General features: G+C 42.7%; 1 protein-coding gene across 1 annotated transcript in view; it reads left to right on the plus strand.

The window, feature by feature from the left end:
• Window positions 1-243: 243 nt before the first annotated feature.
• LOC130885512 (cytidine monophosphate-N-acetylneuraminic acid hydroxylase) overlaps window positions 244-18,782 on the plus strand; it is a 54,915-nt gene continuing 36,376 nt past the window's right edge. Inside the window, exons 1-7 of the mRNA XM_057787051.1 lie at window positions 244-464; window positions 6,222-6,313; window positions 9,455-9,564; window positions 10,909-11,099; window positions 15,209-15,356; window positions 15,693-15,774; window positions 16,685-16,822. Of these exons, the coding sequence (XP_057643034.1) occupies window positions 244-464; window positions 6,222-6,313; window positions 9,455-9,564; window positions 10,909-11,099; window positions 15,209-15,356; window positions 15,693-15,774; window positions 16,685-16,822 (982 nt within the window). The remainder of the gene's footprint in view (window positions 465-6,221; window positions 6,314-9,454; window positions 9,565-10,908; window positions 11,100-15,208; window positions 15,357-15,692; window positions 15,775-16,684; window positions 16,823-18,782) is intronic.

Here is an 18,782-nt window from a genome sequence, read left to right on the forward strand (position 1 = left end):
TCCTTGGCCTCTCGTCAGCTCTCATTGTCCACCACATTAAGAGAGTCCGGTTTTATCCCATGTTTTTTTCAGTAGCAGTCCAGCTGGCCTTGGTGAGCTCCCAATAGATCGGCCCCCCTGTCTCAGTGGTTGGGTGCACCCCTCATGGTCCTGACTTCCTTGTTCATGTTGGGAGAGCAACTTTTAAGCTATCAATTCAGAATGTTTATCCTTTCAAACCCAGCACCACTAATGCTCTTCATAATGTCGGCTCTCCCTCACAGGAAACAGACAGCTGAGACCCTGCTGTCTCTGTCGCCGGCTGAAACTGCCAAGCTCAAAGAAGGAATCAACTTTTTTAGGAATAAGACTACTGGCAAAGAGTATATCATTTACAAGGCGAAGGGTCACATCAAGGCGTGCAAGAACCTGTGCAAGCACCAGGGAGGTCTGTTCATCAAAGACATCGAAGATTTGGATGCAAGGTACACGGGTCCTTTGCTCTCTTGCCAGGGGTCCGGTTACTTATCTAGATATTTTAAATGACATAATCGGCAAATTGCTTCTAATGAACTTTCCTCTTCATTGGGACAGTTTCCAGACTTCAAAATGTTATGTTTTGCTTAGATTTACTTTCTCTTTTCTCCAAGAACTCTGAATTAGTTTGACAATCCTAGTCATGGTAGCCTACTTCTAGACTACATGTACTTGTATGGGAATGTTTGGGTTGCAGGAGTGAGCGCACACACACACACACACACACACACGAGAGAGAGAGAGAGAGAGAGAGAGAGAGAGAGAGAGAGAGAGAGAGAGGGAGAGGGAGAGGGAGAGGGAGAGGGAGAGGGAGAGGGAGAGGGAGAGGGAGAGGGAGAGGGAGAGGGAGAGGGAGAGGGAGAGGGAGAGGGAGAGAAAAGAGAGAATTCCTGGGCATCTGTTTCATCAGTTGCTTTACGGATACCAAATCCTTTCAAACGGTGGTTCTCAACCTGTGGATCGCGACCCCTTGGGATCAAATGACCCTTTCATAGGGGTTGCCTGAGACCATCAGAAAACACAAACAATTACATTACAATTCATAACAGTAGCAAAATTACAGTTATGAAGTAGTAAGAAAATGATTATATAGGTGGGGGTCACCACGGCCTGAGGAACTGCCTGAGACCATCAGAAAACACAAACATTTACATTACAATTCATAACAGTAGCAAAATTACAGTTATGAAGTAGTAAGAAAATGATTATATAGGTGGGGGTCACCACAGCCTGAGGAACTGTATTTAAGTGTTACAGCGTTAGGAAGGCTGAGAACCAGTGCTCAGAGTCTTCTGCAGCCTGTCCTGGGCTGTGTGGGCTGAGTCCCTGGGTGTTGGGCCTTTTCCCTTCTTTGTGTCATTGATCTTATTCCTCTGCTCATGTGTGGATAGTTCGGTACTGGAGGGATATTGCGGGAGGAGGGCCTGCTTATTCATCCCGGCCGCCCAGCTAGGTTACACCCGAAATAATCACACAGAAGCTATATTAATTAAATCACTCTTGGCCCATTAGCTCTAGCTTCTTATTGGCTAACTCATATTATTTCAACCCTTTTCTGTATATCGCCACATGGCAGTGGCTTACTGGCAAAGATTCTTACCGGCATCTGTCTCAGGCAAAGATTTATGGCTTCTCCCTGACTCTGCTTCCTTTCTCCCAGCATGCCTTTTAGTTTTCCCCACCTACCTAAGTTCTGCCGTATCAACAGGCCAAGGCAGTTTCTTTTTTCATTAACCAATGAAAGCAACACATTGACAGGAGGACCTCCCACACCAGAGGGAGCTGAGGAGTTGTCCCCCTATCGTTGTGCAGAGGACAATTTCCAAATCTAGAATGTTTCCACGTCTACCCATAGAGCTGTATGATTACACACACAGTTTTCACAGTCCATGTTCTTACATGTACATGTTACTAGACTTTCCAGTGCAGTCTCTGTGGCACCTGGAGTCAGAAAGTGCAGGTAATACTCCAGATGGGCTGTTTGTTAGTTTTCTTTCTCATCTCCTTCATCTCTGGTACATTTGTGCAGAATTCAGGGTGGATAAAGATTTTTTTTTCTCTTGCTGATTGCCACTGGGAGGCTCTGAGTTTCCTGTCTTCTTACATGTAGCTAACCACATAGAGGGGTGCTAAAGCTAAGTGCTATAGTGTGAACTCTCCTCCCTGCCCACCTCACCACTCACCAGCTCCGGAATCAGCTTGAACAGGTTCATAAACTTCCTCAGCCTCAGTCTGCTCATTTGGGAAATGAAAACACCTACGTTGTCACGTCTCAGAGAGGGTAAAATGCTTGCTGTTGAAGCCTGTTCAAATCCGTAGCATTTTTTGTGTAAAAAGCCAGGCACTGTGGCGAGTGCCTGCAATCCCAACCTCTGGAGTGCAGGGACAGGAGGATCCCTGGGGCTTCCTAACCAGCCAGTCTAGTTTAATCAAAGAGGTTCAGTGAGAGACCCTATCTCCAAAAGAGTAAGTGGAAATAACGAAGAAGGAGCCACTGCACGTGGCAGACACATGTTGTGGAAGAGGATAAGAAGCAGATTGGTGTTCTAGTTCCTGTTATGGATGTTTTGGTTTGGGTAATGGATAAATGCATGAATATATTCAGTACTAAAAGTGTAAAACTGAAGCTCACATTTATTCTGAAGGTCAACTCTAACTAACTAAGTATAAATATACATATGTATATATATGTTTTATTAAGTTGTACAGACTTTGGGTATAGATAATTTTGGTGTGTGATATTTTTACTTATTTGCAATATTTTTTAATAAAGCCTTCTTAAAATTAATAAGGAGAAAAGGTAAATAGAAAAGAAATTGAGAAAGACTTCTGGTAGTGATCTTTGACTTGTACACATGCACACACACACTCGCACACATAGAATCACCCACTCAAAATCTACAGAAAGGGTTTAAAAGACCATCATCTGGGGTATATGATAAACAGCCAATAAATGTTCACCACTGTTCGTATTCCCGTGGTCTTCTGTGTACACAGATTATTGGGACAAACTGTTGTTTTTGCAAACAGTTTGCTCACCAGGATATAGTGAGCTCCTCACGTGACAGATCAACCGTTCTTGCCTCATGCAAAATTGTTAAGGCGGTTGATTTTAGATTCATTCTACCAGCAGTTTAGCCCTGTTTTGTGTGAATATGTATACATATGTGTGTGCGTGTGTGTGCATGTGTGTACATGCATGCCTGCGTGTGTGCGTGCGTGTGTGTGTGTGTAGGAGGGCAGATTTGACAGAAGGTTTCTTCCTGAATCACACTCCACGTGATATTTTGAGGGTCTATCACTGAACCTGGACCTCACCAATTAGGTTGTATCAGGCTAGGAAGCCGTAGGGGTCCTCCTGTCTCCGCCTTCTCGGTGCTGGCTATAGGTGCACGCTGTCACCCCTAGCTTTTTACAGGAGTACAGGGTTTAGACTCAAGTTCTCCTGCTTGTGTGACAAGGCCTTTACCCACTGAGCCATTCCCTAGCCCACACACCTGTTTTCCGTGCAGCCTTCACAGGGAAGCTGGGCACTCTTTATCCTCTGTGGAGCTCAGTGCTCAGTAGTTAAACTGCGTGCCGGTGATGGCTCCTATCTGTCTCTACTTTCCATTCTTCTGCTTGAGCCTGCTGTGCAGCTACCGGTCCTAGAAAAGCATCTTTTCCAGGGTACAGTCAAGCACAGTCCATTCCTACTTGCTGTCCAGTCAGTTTTCTTCCTGACACATAACTAAAATCAGCAGGTCTTAGGTGCTATACATTTCATGTCCTTAAGTCTAACATGCTCTCATAGCTTCTGTGTGTAGTGGGCTCCTCTTCATGCCCACTCCTGTCCCCTTCTATTTCTCTCTCGTGCCCCATTCTAACCCTTTCCTGCTCCCTCCTATTCCCCCCATCTTCTCTTGTTCCACTCCTGCCCACTCCAATCAGGCTGAAACCCTACTACACTTAGTTCTGCCAACTTTGCCTCTTGGGTTCTTCAGTCCTATCTGGGATGTCTCATCCTAATTTTTAGAGGTTGTTGTCCGTGCGTGGCTAAGAAAGGAAGGGCCACAAAGTTCTGGATATAATCAAGCTTGGAAATGTCGGCATGATATGCTTACAAGACTGGAGACATGGCTCAGAGGTTAAAAGCACTGGTTTCTCTTCCAGAGGTCCTGAGTTCAATTCCCATCATCCACATGGTGGCTCACAACCCTGTCTAGCAGTATCTGATGCCCTTTTTTAGTGTAAAGGCATACATGAAAATAGAGCACTCGTACATAAAATAAATAAATCTTAAAAAAAACAAGAATAAGTTAAAATGTATGCTTTTGATTTTTTCAAAAAATGATATTTTTGGTAGGAGACTTTTTTGGTTAAAAAATTCTTTGCATCTTGAATATCAGTAAGAATTTATGAAGATAAGGGAAAAAACGTTTTGTACCCTACTTCTGACTGAGCTCCCCCAGGTTTGCCCAGCTTTATTTTCTGGGGAGATAAAAGGGAACTGGATATGGTAGCTCATGCTTGTGATTCCAGTACTTGGGAGACTGAGACGGTGAGTTTCTGTTTGTTTGGCACCGGTTTGGGCTATGGAATAAAATCTAACTGAAAAACAAAACAAAAAACAAAAACAAAATAAAACTGAGCCAGCCAGGTAAAGTGAGCTCCACATGGTGAAACACTTAGGAGGAGGCAGAGAGAGTAAGAGTTCATGGTCACCCTCAGCTACACAGTAAATAAAGGTCATGGCCAGCCTGGTCTCCATGAGATCCTGTCTCAAAAAAGTTGATGGGAGAAAGAAATAAGGAAGGAAAGAAGGAAGTTAATTCAAGCAAACAGCAAAAATGTCACAGCACCTCCTCTAAAAGGGCTCCAGCTTGCTATAATCTGAGTCTTATTCTGAAATGGAATTAAATTAGTAAATAGAAATGCAGTAGACTCACCCAAATAATTGTTGATAAAAAACAAATTTTAGTATATGTTGTAAATATAATGGGAGACATGCATTTGAAAACACACTCACTTTTAGCATGTATGGTGGCACACACCTTTAATCCCAGCACTTGGGAGACAGAGGCAGGTGGATCTCTGTGAGTTTGGGGCCAACCTGGTCTTCAAAGAGAGTTCCAGGACAGCCAGAGTTATACAGAGAAACTGTCTTGAAAAAAATCAAAAAAAGGAAAAAGAAAAGAAAATATACTCACTTTTGTAGGCAGAAACTGCTTGTTCATTTCCCAACTGCTCAGGCCTAAATAATCACACAGAAACTACATTAATTACAACACTTTTCAGCCTATTACCTCAGGCTTTTTATTAACTAACTCTTACATCTTAAATTAGCCCATTTCTATTATTTTACATTTTACCACGAGGCTCATGGTTTGCCAGTAAGGTTCTGGAGTGTCTGTTTCCTTTGACAACTACATGGCATCTCTTTGACTCTGCCTACTCTCTCTGTATATCTCTGTTCAGATTTCCCACTTGGCTATATTCTGCCCTGCCATAGGCCCAAAGTGGCTTCTTTATTAACCAACGGCAATAAAACATATTCACAGCATACAGAGGGGAGTCCCACATCACACTTTGTCTGAAATTCATATTTATCTCAGTATATTGTATCTGACCCAGTAATCACACTCTCAAACCTTAAGCGCTAGGAAAACCTTTTGGGGATTTTAAACTAGTTGGGCACTAAAGGTGAAGGGTTGCTGATAGATAAGTCAGACATATGTAAGACCATGTTCTCTCTGAACCTCACTTTACTGTCATGAGAATGGACTCTTGAGCAGTTTCTGGCCAAGGGCTGTCTGCAGGAGCATGAGCTCCTATTATCACCTTGCTTATCTGGGCACAGCCATTGCTTCACCACTGGCCAGCCTTCCCTTCTTTCCCTAGAGCCTCTGTATGATGACCATCACTCCAGACTGTCCCTCTTCATCCTGGCCAGGAGGAGGTCACTTATCCTGAAGACCCTTCTGTTGTCTCTAACACACATCACTGTGTGAACTAGACATCATCTTCGCATTTAAGAACATTGCTTGATGATTAGCTAGCATTTCCTTGGCTACCGCAATATTATCTGTTTATAGATTTTCTTTCATGTATTTTGCATTCCATCAATTGCTTTGACTTCCCTGTCATGAGTTGCCTTCCTACTTCATCAGCACTGACTCTCCTTCCACTGTGTCCTATGGTTGACTATCATCTCCCCCACCCTCCAGGACCGTTAAATGCACAAAGCACAACTGGAAGTTAGATGTGAGCACCATGAAGTACACCAACCCTCCAGGGAGCTTCTGTCAGGACGAGCTGGGTAAACACTCACCCATACTTCCTGCCAGGGTGGGTGGGGGAGGGCAGCTTTGTCGTGATGGCTTCCAATCTCCAAGTTTTGCATCTGGTCTGATTTTAAACTGTTAGACCTATATGATTGATTGATAGCTTGTTTGAGACAAGGCCTTGCTTTCTCATTTATTGATCCTTTGCATTTCATCTTTGGAGAATTTCCAGCTCCTTTCTGTAAGTCCCGGTCTCTGGCATCCATCTTTGGAGGCCCTGTCCCTGTGCACACCAAACCTTGACCCTTCCCCCGAGGAGGGGCAAGGCAGCGCACCAAAACCTTGAGTACTCCCACAGTCTATTTAAAGGCTCCCCGGAAAGTCCCTGGGTGATCGTGTCCGATCGTGTGTGTGTGTGTGTGTGTGTGTGTGTCCCATCCCATCCTGTTCCCCTCCCTGTGTCGTCCCCCACCCCAGCTTCCAAGTTCTCCTCGGGGCTACCCGAGAGCGCAGGAATCCCATTAAACCTGAATATTCTTTAACTTGGCTTGTTGTGATTTGGCTTGATTGGGATTCTTGTTTCGCTAGCTCATTTATTGATTAGGTACTTAATTTCTCATTGCTTGGCTTTTTTTTTCTGATTCTTTGTATATTCTAGGTATTACTCCTCTGCCAGATACATAGTGAACAAATACATTCTCCTAGTCTGTGGGATTTCTTCACCAAATTGCTCTAGTTGCTGGACAGAAGTTCGCTAATGTTATGAAGTCCCATTTGTCAATTGGTGCTATTTCCTGACAGACTAGAGTCCTGTTCAGAAACTTACCCATTGCCCATCTATGTTTTGGACTGTTTCCCCTATTCTTTCCTCTGGCAGACTCACTGTTTCAGATCCTCTGTTAAGGTATTTGATCCTTTTGGTTTAATTTTTATTGGCTAAGAGATAGTGGTCTGTTTTCATTCTTGTACATGTGGCTATCCAGTTTTACCAGCACCATTTGCTGAAATTTTTTTTTTTGACATCTTTCTCAAAAAATAAAATGCCTCTAGCCAGGTGGGTTTATTTGAATTCTTTACTCTGATCTATAGAGCTGTGTGTTTGTTTTTGTATCATCTTGTTTTTTCTTATCATGGCTCTGTGGAAAATTGGTACTACTTTTATTAAATTCATTTGTAAGCATTTTATTCTTTTTGATCATTCTATTAACATAATTTTAAGATTGTTCATTGCTACATATAGAAATGTTGACTTTGATCATGTATCTACAGCCTTCCTGAACTCACTTGTTATTCCTATAGTTCCTTGTTAGGTATAGTAAATGTTTTATATTTAGACCATGTCCTCTGTGGTTGTAGATAGCTTAACTTCTTTCTAGTTTGTATGCCTTTTCTTTCATTTTTTTGTGTAGTTGTTTTATCTAAAACCTCTAGGCAAAAGTGGTAAAAGAAAAACTCTTGGTTCTGTTTCTGCTCTCGCAGTAAAAGCAGCTGCGTGTTTCTCAGCTGTCCTTTTTCAGGTCTCCTAACAGTATTGTCTAACTCACAAAAGGGTGTTGTTTTTTGTCAAATATCATTTCTGTATTCACTGAGACTCTCATATATTTCTCCCCTTCCTTCTGTCATCATCATTGCATTTTTCAAATACTGAATCAGTCTGGTATAGAGCTCACTTGGTCATGTGTGATTCTGTTTCAGACCAAATAGGTCAGTAGTAATACCTTGATACCAAAACCAGACAAACACAGTACAAAAAAAGAAAACTAAAGCTGTCGTTAGGAATTATTTAATTGCTTTTCTTATTGTTGTGACCAAATTCCTGGAAAGGAGCAATTTAAGAGAAGTTTCTTAAACATACTGCAAACCATTTAAAGGTTTTTTTTTCTTCTGCCTGAATCTATCTTTAGTGCATATCTCTTTTTTTTCTGACCACATGAGTCTTTAATTTGCTAAGTAATATGGCTAGGATTAAAGCTGTGGGTTTGACGGCTGGATCCACTCTATCCCTTAGTTTTCTGAGGGTCTAGCTTCATGGCAGAGGTACTGGAAGGAGCCATGTTTATTGCCACAACTCTGTGGAATTTCAAGGTCCCTGCCACCACCAAGAAGCATGCTATCAATTATTCATAAACACCATTTAAGTGTTTGATGACGGCCTCTAAAAAGAACTGCAAGGTTTTTGCAACTAAAGCTGAGTCAAAAAGCCTCTCTTATATGAGACATGCTTGCCTCCAGCAAACAGAGCCCACCCGAGAAAATGTTACTACCAAGAACTCTGTTCTTTTCTATCTCTCGGGTTTTATGTGGATGTAATAGCCCATGTTGGGTACGGTTTGTAGAAAGAGGCTTCTGTCCAGCCCAGTCCTGCAGCCATTCAATCCCAAAGAAACACACAGAGGCCTACATTAACTATAAACCGGTTGGCCTATTAGCTCAGGCTTCTTATTAACTAACTCATATCTTAAATTAACCCTTAATTCTTGTCTGTGTTAACCACATGACTTGGTACCTTTTATCAGTGAGCATTCTCATCTTGTATCCTCTGCATATGGGTGACAACTACAGACTCAAGAGGAATGGTTTCTTTTGGCTCATGGTTGGAATAGGCATGTGACAGATCTTTGTGAATTCTAAGCTTTCCATTGCTGGAATCCTTCTGCATGATGTCACTCATCAAGTTGCCTGCCTGTAGCATCCCTCCATATGACGTCATTCATCATGCTTCCTGTCTGTGGCACTCCTCCACATGACGTCATTCATCATGTTTGTGACATCCTTTTGCATGACATCCCTCATCATGCTGCCTGTCTGTGGTATACTTCTTGTGCCTGTCAGTCATCTCATCTCTCAAGCTGAACTTGAGTGACTTGAAACTACTCTCTAGTTACACTTCTTTTGGCTTATATCATCATGTTGGAAATTCCTTCCTGCCTCTCTCAGCGCCTCGACCTTCTCCCTGTCCCTGGTTTCATGACACTACAGTTGTGTGGATAAGTCAAACATGCCTGAGATCTCTTGAGTTGCTGAAGTGCAGCATAAGAAAACAATCAGTTAGTATTCTCTTCTGTCGTGAGTGTGACGTTGGTCCTCTATACTTGAACTGTATGTTTCTATTTCAGTGATAACTTTCAAAAATGTCATTTTATCACTTGCTCAGATTTATTTCTCTTTGGTTCTAGTTGTCGAAATGGATGAAAACAATGGACTTCTCCTTGTAGAACTGAATCCTCCTAATCCTTGGGACTCTGATCCCAGGGCTCCTGAAGAGTTGGCTTTTGGGGAAGTACAGGTAAGGAAATATTAAAATTATAATATTCCTAACAACAAAATAAAACTAAGATCTCATTAATACATATATTTGCATATCTTCACAACTATATTCACACACACACACACATATATATATATATATACATATATATATATATATATATATATAGAGAGAGAGAGAGAGAGAGAGAGAGAGAGAACAAAAATGATGTTTCAAAGGAAGAGCCATGTAAAATTGCTGGAAGAAGTTGGGAGCTACCCTTAGTGTCGAAACATTTTTGGATAAGATGGTATATTAGTCAATGCTTTAATGATAAAATACTTGAAGTTAAGAACTTTATAAAGGAAATATTCTAAACCATAGTTTGAGAGCTTCAAAAGCATGGTGTTCTCATGTGCCCAGCTCTGGCAAGTGCTTCATGGTGGATGGGCTCACAATAATGCAGGAGTAACATGTCATACATGCAGAACAAAGACTGGAGGGAGGTACCAGTCCCTCATGAAAACCAGCTCTTAAGGAAATTGGCCAATCCTAAGATCCTGTGATCCTGCAAGAACTGCATTGTTCTCTTCTAAAATCTCTGTCCCTAATTAAATACCTTACACCAGACTCCGCCTTTTAAAGATCCCATGCATTCTCAACATTCCCACCCTGGGTACCAAGTTTCAATCACCTGAACCTTTGGGGAATAAACTGCCTTACCCCTGCGACAGATAACAAGCTATTTATTTTTGCACCTCAACCTGAGATCTTCTGCAAGTCTTTTGTGCATCTTTTATCTTCAGATCATGTTTCTTTAAAGGAAATACTTCAGAAGTTTGGGGAAGACAATTTCCCCATTCTCAGAGGACCTTGGTGCCTGCAGGGGTGGTAGGAAGGCAATGTAGAGCAGAAAACCATACAGCCCAGTAAGTCAGATGCCAGTCCAGTCTGTCCAGCTGTGCTAACCCAGAAAACTAATCAGGAATCAACCAACACCCCTTGAAGCCACACTGGCATGTTCAGTTCCTCGATGCCTGTCCTAACGTCTCGAACTGCCTTCATGGTAAATCCCTCAATGCTTGCTCTAAAATCTCTAACTACTTACCCTGGAAACTGTGTTTGGAGTGGTCAGACAATAGCTAAACATGTAGGATCTGGTTTAAAGAGAGAAGAATTGGGTGCATCCATTGATTTGACAGCAGGCACTAGAGACTCCATCCTGACAAGCTGTGGAAGGAGCGGTGTTCTGTCAGGGTGTGCCTGCAGCTGTCGCTGAGCTGGAGTTGGCATGACCTTGTCAAAGAAGCCTCCTGAGCCTTGCACTCTGCTGCGGCTAACCAGTAACCGGATCATAGCAGGAATGTCACTCTCTTCCAACAGGTAACATATCTCACTCATGCCTGCATGGACCTCAAGCTGGGAGACAAGCGGATGGTGTTTGACCCTTGGTTAACTGGCCCTGCTTTTGCTCGAGGATGGTGGCTGCTACACGAGCCTCCATCTGACTGGCTGGAGAGGCTGTGCAAAGCAGACCTCATTTACATCAGTCACATGCACTCAGACCACCTGAGGTAATGAAGCCAAGCACCCAACTCCTAAAATACCACAATGGCTAAACTGGGCAGTGGTGGCACTTTAATCCCAGCACTCAGGAGGCAGAAGCAGGTGGATCTCTGTGAGTTCCAAACCAGCCTGGTCTACAAGAGCTAGTTCCAGGACAGGATCCAAAGCTACACAAAGAAACCCTGTCTCAAAAAATAAAAAACACACAAACAAACAAAAAGCCAAAAAGCAACCAACCAAACAAAAGACACCACAATGGCTGAACTACAGGCATCAGGGGGATCTTTAGGGCTGTTGCTTTGTTTCTTAGACAGGTTCTTTACGAAGTTCAGACTGGCTTTGAACTTACTATGTAGCTGAGGATGCCCTTGAACTCCTGATCCTTATACTTCTCCTTCCAAATGCTGGGATTATAGACATGTTCCACTGTGCCCTGCTTATAAAAGGTTTTTAGAGTCTTCAGCAATCACTGCCTACCCACTCTGACTTGCCCCATTAGGACTATGAAGAAGAGGAGAAATAAAAGTACATTTTTGTACATGTACCATGGTTCTAATTTTAAAAACGCTCCACAGATTATACTGACAGGAATGAAGTAGGAGTATTATGGAAAGCAGGGTGACTGATAATCCCTTACAGACTTCCATTTTGTCCTAGTTGGAAAACGAACAGGCATAAAGCCCATCAGAGCAACTTTTTAGTTCAAAGTTTACAGCATACACATATATGTATGTATATATGTATGTATGTGTATATATATATATATATATATATATATATTCTTTTAGTAAGGAATCAGTGTTCTTAGCATTTGAAAAGCTGAGGCAGGAGGATCAGGAACTTAATGCCAGTGTGGGCTACATAGCAACACTGTATCAAACATGACAAATAGGTACTTTTTTTAAATAAAGGGCCAACTAAATATTTTCCATTTTTTAAGTCATACAACATATATTGAATGTCACTTAGGATTGCTATTGAAACAGGAGAGCCACAGGGAGTCACAAATGAGCGTAAGAACCAAGTCCCAATAAAACTTTAATGGCAGATATAATCTTCACGTGTCTTAAAATATTATTGCCTTTATTTTACATTATCCTGTAAGGCTGTGTACAGAAGCAGGAAGACGCCTGGCTCATGCACTGCTTTGCCAAGTCCTGGCCTGCTGTTTATGGAGACAGCCTTGCTGTGCACCCAGGCTGTCTGTGTCTTTGTGTCTCAGCCCCCATGTGCTAAAATCACCATCTTTCACTGCTGTGTCCTGCTTTAGAACATCTTCACAGTGTTCTCCAAAGCTAATCCCAAGTCTCAGCCAGCACTCTTGTGAGTCCTGGTGCTAGTGACCCAAAGGTCACTTCCCAAATCCAGGCAACCGAAAGGGAGGGTGAAAGCAGAACCTTTAATTCAGAAGTCACACTAAACAACAACAACAAACCTCTCTTCTTTTTTAATGAACAAATTATCGGAAAAATGTGGGTCATATTCTCTGTGTTTAATTATGGGTTGTGTTAATTTTTAAGCTTTGTGGAAGTTTTTGATCCCTTTTCCTTAGTCACTAATATTGAACGTAGCAATGCCCACGATGTTCTCAAGAACTTACAGTTTCTTCTTCTGTGACCCTGTATAAAGCGTTTGCTGGCTGTACTTTGTTTGCCTGCAATGGACAAAATGTTGGTTGTTGGTTGGCTGTCCTCTAAATAATGTGGAACTGGAAGAGACGACTGTCCTCACATAGACGGCTTAAAGGGAAATGGTTTAAATTTTGAATGAACTGAAACAGTAATAAATCGCTTATAACTCACGTCTTTAACTGTCTAGCCCCTTGAGTGACCGCGGTACAACAAACCAAGCTTTGCTCGTTTGTTGCAATACTTTTACCCTGAACCAGTTCGTGGAACTGCAGTTGTCTCCCCTGAAGCTTGTGGCAGCCCTGGGTGCGCATGTGTACTGATGATTTTATATAGCTTGCTGTAGCAAACGAGACTGGCGGTGATGTGGAGATATGTGATTGCCCAGGTCTTAGAGAGATGCCTTCTGTTGGACAGCCCTGAATTTGGGGTAGGGTAGGAATAAGAACTTTAAATGTCGTTTGGTCAAGTTACTCTCTAGTGGTGGCCTGAAGAGCCAGTTGAGGACCAGTGTCAGGGGAGAAGCTGTTAAACGCTAAGGACAGGGTCCTAAACACCCACTGTGTACTGATTAGCTGGGTGCTTGCCCCTGGAAAACTGCCGACGCAGGTGACTTTTCCCCTTTTGCTCCGTCTCCATAACCAAACCCTTTTCACTTGGAATCTTTCCTGGTCAATTAATAACCTCCGAGGTCACTTCCCCCAATCCTACTGTCTGATCTCTACTTTTTGAATGAGACTTCCCTGGAATATAAAAGTGAAGGGAGGAAAGAGTGTGGTATGGCAAATAGTGCTCAAATGAAGGTGATTTCGTAACAGTAAGGATTATCATCATTTAGGAAATTGATGTGCTATTGGTTACTTTTCTGCTGCTTTCAATAAAACACTGGGACCAAGGCAGCTTATAGAAGAAACAATTTATTTGAGCTTATAGTTCCAGATCATTAGAGGTCACCCTGGGTGGGCTGAGGAGCTGACTGTTGCCATGGTTAGAGCAGCAACATACTAAACCGGGAGCAGGAAGCAGAGAGAATGCCCTGGTGACATACTTCCTCTGAGGCCACACCTCCTAAGCCTACCCCAACTGCTGGCTACTAGGGACCAAGTATTCAAATGGTCAAGACTCTGGGGACATGTTCCTTCATGCCACTATAGCTACAGAACGGTAAATAAGTCTCCTGGGGGTCATTTTTTCCCCCTCATCTTTATGATGCAAAATCTGTTTTCTGAACTCAGAGATTAAAGGCAAGTCAAAAGAATCCTGGAATTTTTAAATCTTTTGCTTAGAGAAGAAAACCTGCTTTCTCACCATTTCTCCTTCCCAACTCATAGGAATATTATCTTAGTACAGGGAATACATATTGGCATACATATTTTGTTTGTGCGTACGGCATTATATTTCATTTTATATGATAGTCTGAGTCTTTTATGTATTTGTCTGTAGGAGATTGTAGGCATGTGGTACCATGCCCAGATGCTAGTCTGATTCTAAAAGGAAACTATCTTCTAACGGAGGCAGTGCTAGTTTGGCCAGAAAAATAAGTTTCAACACCAGTTTATTGTTTGTATTACTTGTACATTTATGACTATGTTCTTTTCATCTATAAAAAACAAAATCCCGAGAGAATACAATAAGAATCAAATGACTCATGCCCCAAATCCTAGTACTCAAGAGGATAAGTCAGGAGGATTTCTAGGAACTCGGGGCAGCTTGGGCTACACAACGAAACCCTATCTCAACCAAAACAAGGAAAACACCCCCCCAAAAAACAAACAACAACAACAACAAAACCCACAACAGAAAAAGAATTCAAATATGTGGAAACACCCGTGATAGAATGGGTACTTAGCCCTTTGTTCATCCTTCTACCACACTCTACAGTGCTACATAAAAATCTTCTGTCATGAATGCTCAATAGAAATGCAAATTGCCTTCATGTATGTAAGCAGTTCCATAGACCCGGATGACTAGTTACAGAGTTGAGACTACGTTAAGCATTTCCATTAAATTTTACTGTATGGCCTCTCTGGGCCCTGCAAAGGATAAACAAAGTCAGCGTAGCTTTCTGCCTTTGGAGAACATGGCGGAGACCCACAGGCTCCTCCTGTCCTGTGCCGTGTCCTCTGTTTTACTGAGAGCTGCTACTTAGGAAAATTATGAAGACATTCATCTTGCAGCAACTTCTGCGTGACTCTCTCTCTGACTCCCGCCACTCCTCACCCCATCCGACCTCGTCATTCAGAGCAGTGCTGCCGTGGAATGCTGGACTCACACACTTGGCTCATGTCCATTCCACCATGGATGTTCTAGCCGGAAAGTGTTGTCTCCTGAGATGTTGCCGTGACTGTGAGAAGGAACCCATCTCTGAGCTCTCATGAAAGGCTAATTTATAACTGCTTCCTTTTCAGAAAGTCAACACGTTGTTTTCTTCCTGGTGAATCCCATTTTTTTTTTTTTAATATTTTGCTGTTTCCACCCCTCTGACCTAGCTATCCTACTCTGAAGCTGCTTTCCCAGAGGCGACCAGACATTCCCATTTATGTTGGTGACACAGAAAGGCCTGTGTTTTGGAATCTTGACCAGAGTGGTGTCCGGTTAACTAACATCAATGTGGTACCGTTTGGACTATGGCAACAGGTTAGAGATCTGTTTTATTATGCTTTCTGAGGTGATGTTTAAATGTATAGATAGTGGCCCATATTGTCTGTACATGGAGCATGATAAATAAAACCTGTATTCAAGCTTCAGTTTTGGACATAACTGCATTTGCTAAAAGATTTCTGTCCTGTTTATAGGGTCAAATGTATGACCTTATAAAACAGGCTAATAAATCCAGTTCTGCATAAAGTACGATTTTTTTCTTCCTTTCAATTTTTATCTGATTTACCAATCTTTCTCAAAATGTCAGCCTTCTCAATATTAAATCAAGGTAGAACTGCCTGACAGATTTTTTTTTTTTCTGTCGGATTGCAGGTAGACAGCAATCTCCGGTTCATGATCTTGATGGATGGCGTTCATCCTGAGATGGACACATGCATTATCGTGGAGTACAAAGGTGCCTTCCCATCCTTGCAAGCAATAGAAAATGAGGCATGCCGTGGGTAGGATGGCTGCTGTCTGAAATCTGTTCTCATCTTCTGCCCTTGCCATCTAAGAGAACACAATATACTATGCTCTTGTCTTAGGAAAATGAACACTTTAGATCTTTTATCCCTCCAAATGAAAACTTGTCAGTATTTAGGAGTCTGTCATGACAAGTACATAGCTTTTAGCACAAGGGAGTGACTATTTACATTGCTTCAATGCTATCATTAATTTATTGTTGAATAAATGTTATGAGTCCCTTTTATCATATTGCCGTGTGTGGTGGTACACACCCATGATCCCAGCAGTTAGAAGCAGGAAGGACGGAAATTCAGGGTCATCCTATGATAAACAGCCCAGGCCAGCCTGGCCTCTATAAGACCCTGTCTCCAAGAGCAAAGCAAAGCAGAACAAAACAAAATGACAAGGTTCAAAATCCTGTCACTAGAAAACTTCATCAAGAGCGAGGCCTGGCCTTAGTTACACAGTCATCATTTGGAACATCATTGTACATAGAATTTGCCAGAAATAGGGGCATCTCTGTTGACTGGGATCCGTAGCTTCAGCATCTGGAGACAGTTAGAGGAGTATTATGTGAGCCACAGTGGAATCAGGCTGATGATCCATAAGGCACCCAGAACCCATCCAGCCCAAAGGATAAACTGCTTCACTTGGATATCAGAACACTGTAAAACTCTAGACTCTGACAGCTTCTTCTTTGTGTTTTGAGCTTTCTGTCTGTTTAATTTGTTTGGGTTTTAGGGGAACATAACAATTCTTCTAAAATCAACTGAATCAGATTATATAGACTGCACTGGACAACCATGTTGGCTTGGCCATCCAAACTGGACTGTTTCAGATTTTATGTTGTTTCTGCGCAGGTCATAAAATACTCAACACCGTGGACTGCACCAGACCCAATGGGGGAAGGCTGCCTGAGAAAGTTGCTCTAATGATGAGTGATTTTGCTGGAGGAGCATCAGGCTTTCCAATGACCTTCAGTGGTGGAAAATTTACCGGTAATAATTTATATCCTACTGATACCGATCATCGGGCACGGTGCTTGGACAGATGCCATGAGAAAAAGTACAGAGATAACTGGCATACGGTTCCTGCTCAAAGGGGCTTGCGCTCTGTTACAAAGCCAGGCTTATGAACCACAGACACTGGACACTGAGGTTTCCAGCCTAGAATGCAGTGGTTGAGTGTGCAGGGGACGCTGGTGTGAAGGAGCCAAGCGCACGCTTGGGGGCGGGGGAATCTATGAGGAGCTAAGAAAGACAGTCACCAAGTATCACAGTGTGGAGCCCAGGGAGGGACCAGGAAAGGACGGCACGGGTGACTCTGGATGAGGTCAAGAATGCAGTGCATGGGATTCAGTGTGGATATTTCCCAATGGTTCTGTGGAGTGTTCGAGGGTGGCATAGCCAGAGGAGGAAATTCTGCAGTGTGGATTCCCACCCTGGAGCTTTCTACTCTGGACCCAAGAGCAGTGCTGGGATTTGTATGAGGGAAGTATATGTGTGAGAGAGCTTAGTTTTGATCCTTGATACAAGCCCCCAAAGTTCTAATAGCTTACGATGTTGGGTAAGTGAGCCTCGTGGTGCAATGTGACAAAAATGAAGCTAGCTCCCTCGGCTAGTTTACTGCCTCCTCCCATGTGTTTGTATTCGCTGCCTCCCAAGGTGTGTGGAGTCAAAGAAGAAACATTTTGCCAGAAAGAGTTAAAATATAGTTAAAGGCAAATATAAGAGAGGCAAAAATATAATTATGGAAAGTTGACTGGCATAATTCCATGTGTGTGTGTGTGTAATACAGATACATGTGTACAAAGGTCTGGTATATAAAAGATGTTTATAGTGATTATGTCAAGTTGAGTGTAATTTTTATTTTTTTCTGTGTCCTTATCTTATCTATCAGACTTCAATTTCAAGAGTTATAGAACCACGCCCTGTGTGCTGCAACTCTAGGTCCTGTTTAATCCTAGACTTCCCTGACCAGTTGCCTCCCAGTGTGCTCAGTTGGCTCCTTTGCTGCCTGCTGGTGTCCTCAGGCTAACGCTCCTGGTCTACCCCGGGCCAGCTTGTCATGTTGACTGTTTTCATTCCTCCTGTTGTTAAACTCCACATGACCATCAATCTCCCATGTGTCTCAATTCAACTACTGTCTGTCTGTTCCCTGACTGCCCCGTCTAAAGGTGACCATGCCACCCTGTCGGGATCCAGCCTAGACAGGTTCGTTTGTTCCAGGGTAGGAGTGTATGGGTTAGAAATGTTGGCAGAATAGACAGAGATATGAAAGAAACACAGAGATATAGGAGAGTACCAGGAGAGCAACTCAGTGAATACTGAATCTGCCCACATTTATTTTCCATATGGTTTCTTACCCCAGTAGCGGGGGGAGGGGAGGAGTAAACAAAGACTGCTTTAACATGACACAAAGGACAACCAGAACAGTCACTTGCTTCAATACTTGAGACATCAAGTCACTATTTCCTGAGTTAAGCATTCTGATGCTTGGGCAGGATATGTAGTAAATATACCCTAGACCAAGTGTCCTGTAGGCAACCACTCCCTGTGTCAAACCTGTTTTAAAATGAAGGAGCAGGAATAGGCTTGAATTCTCCGACCTTTGGTCAGGGTGGAGAGGACCCACCTCTATGGGCCATCTTAAAGTCGGAAACACCAAGTAACCACACCCTAGGTTGGGTTTCTTGTTTGTTGCTGCACCTGTTGCCAACAACTTTGAAAAGTAAAAAGAAGCTCAACCTCTCTGACCTTCAGTCAAGGTGGAAGAGGACTCACATCTGTGGGCCCCCACACCACCCCACCTCAACACAGACACTCCCTGCCTGCCTTGTCTAAGGTGACCATGCCACCCCAGCTCAGCACAAATACACCCCCACTGTACAGCCCTGCTATACTATCCACGTCACTTTATACACTTGCTTTATTTCACTTTATATAATTCTTTTATTTT

Source organism: Chionomys nivalis, chromosome 13 (assembly GCF_950005125.1).
Source record: "Chionomys nivalis chromosome 13, mChiNiv1.1, whole genome shotgun sequence".
Lineage (NCBI taxonomy): Eukaryota > Metazoa > Chordata > Mammalia > Rodentia > Cricetidae > Chionomys > Chionomys nivalis.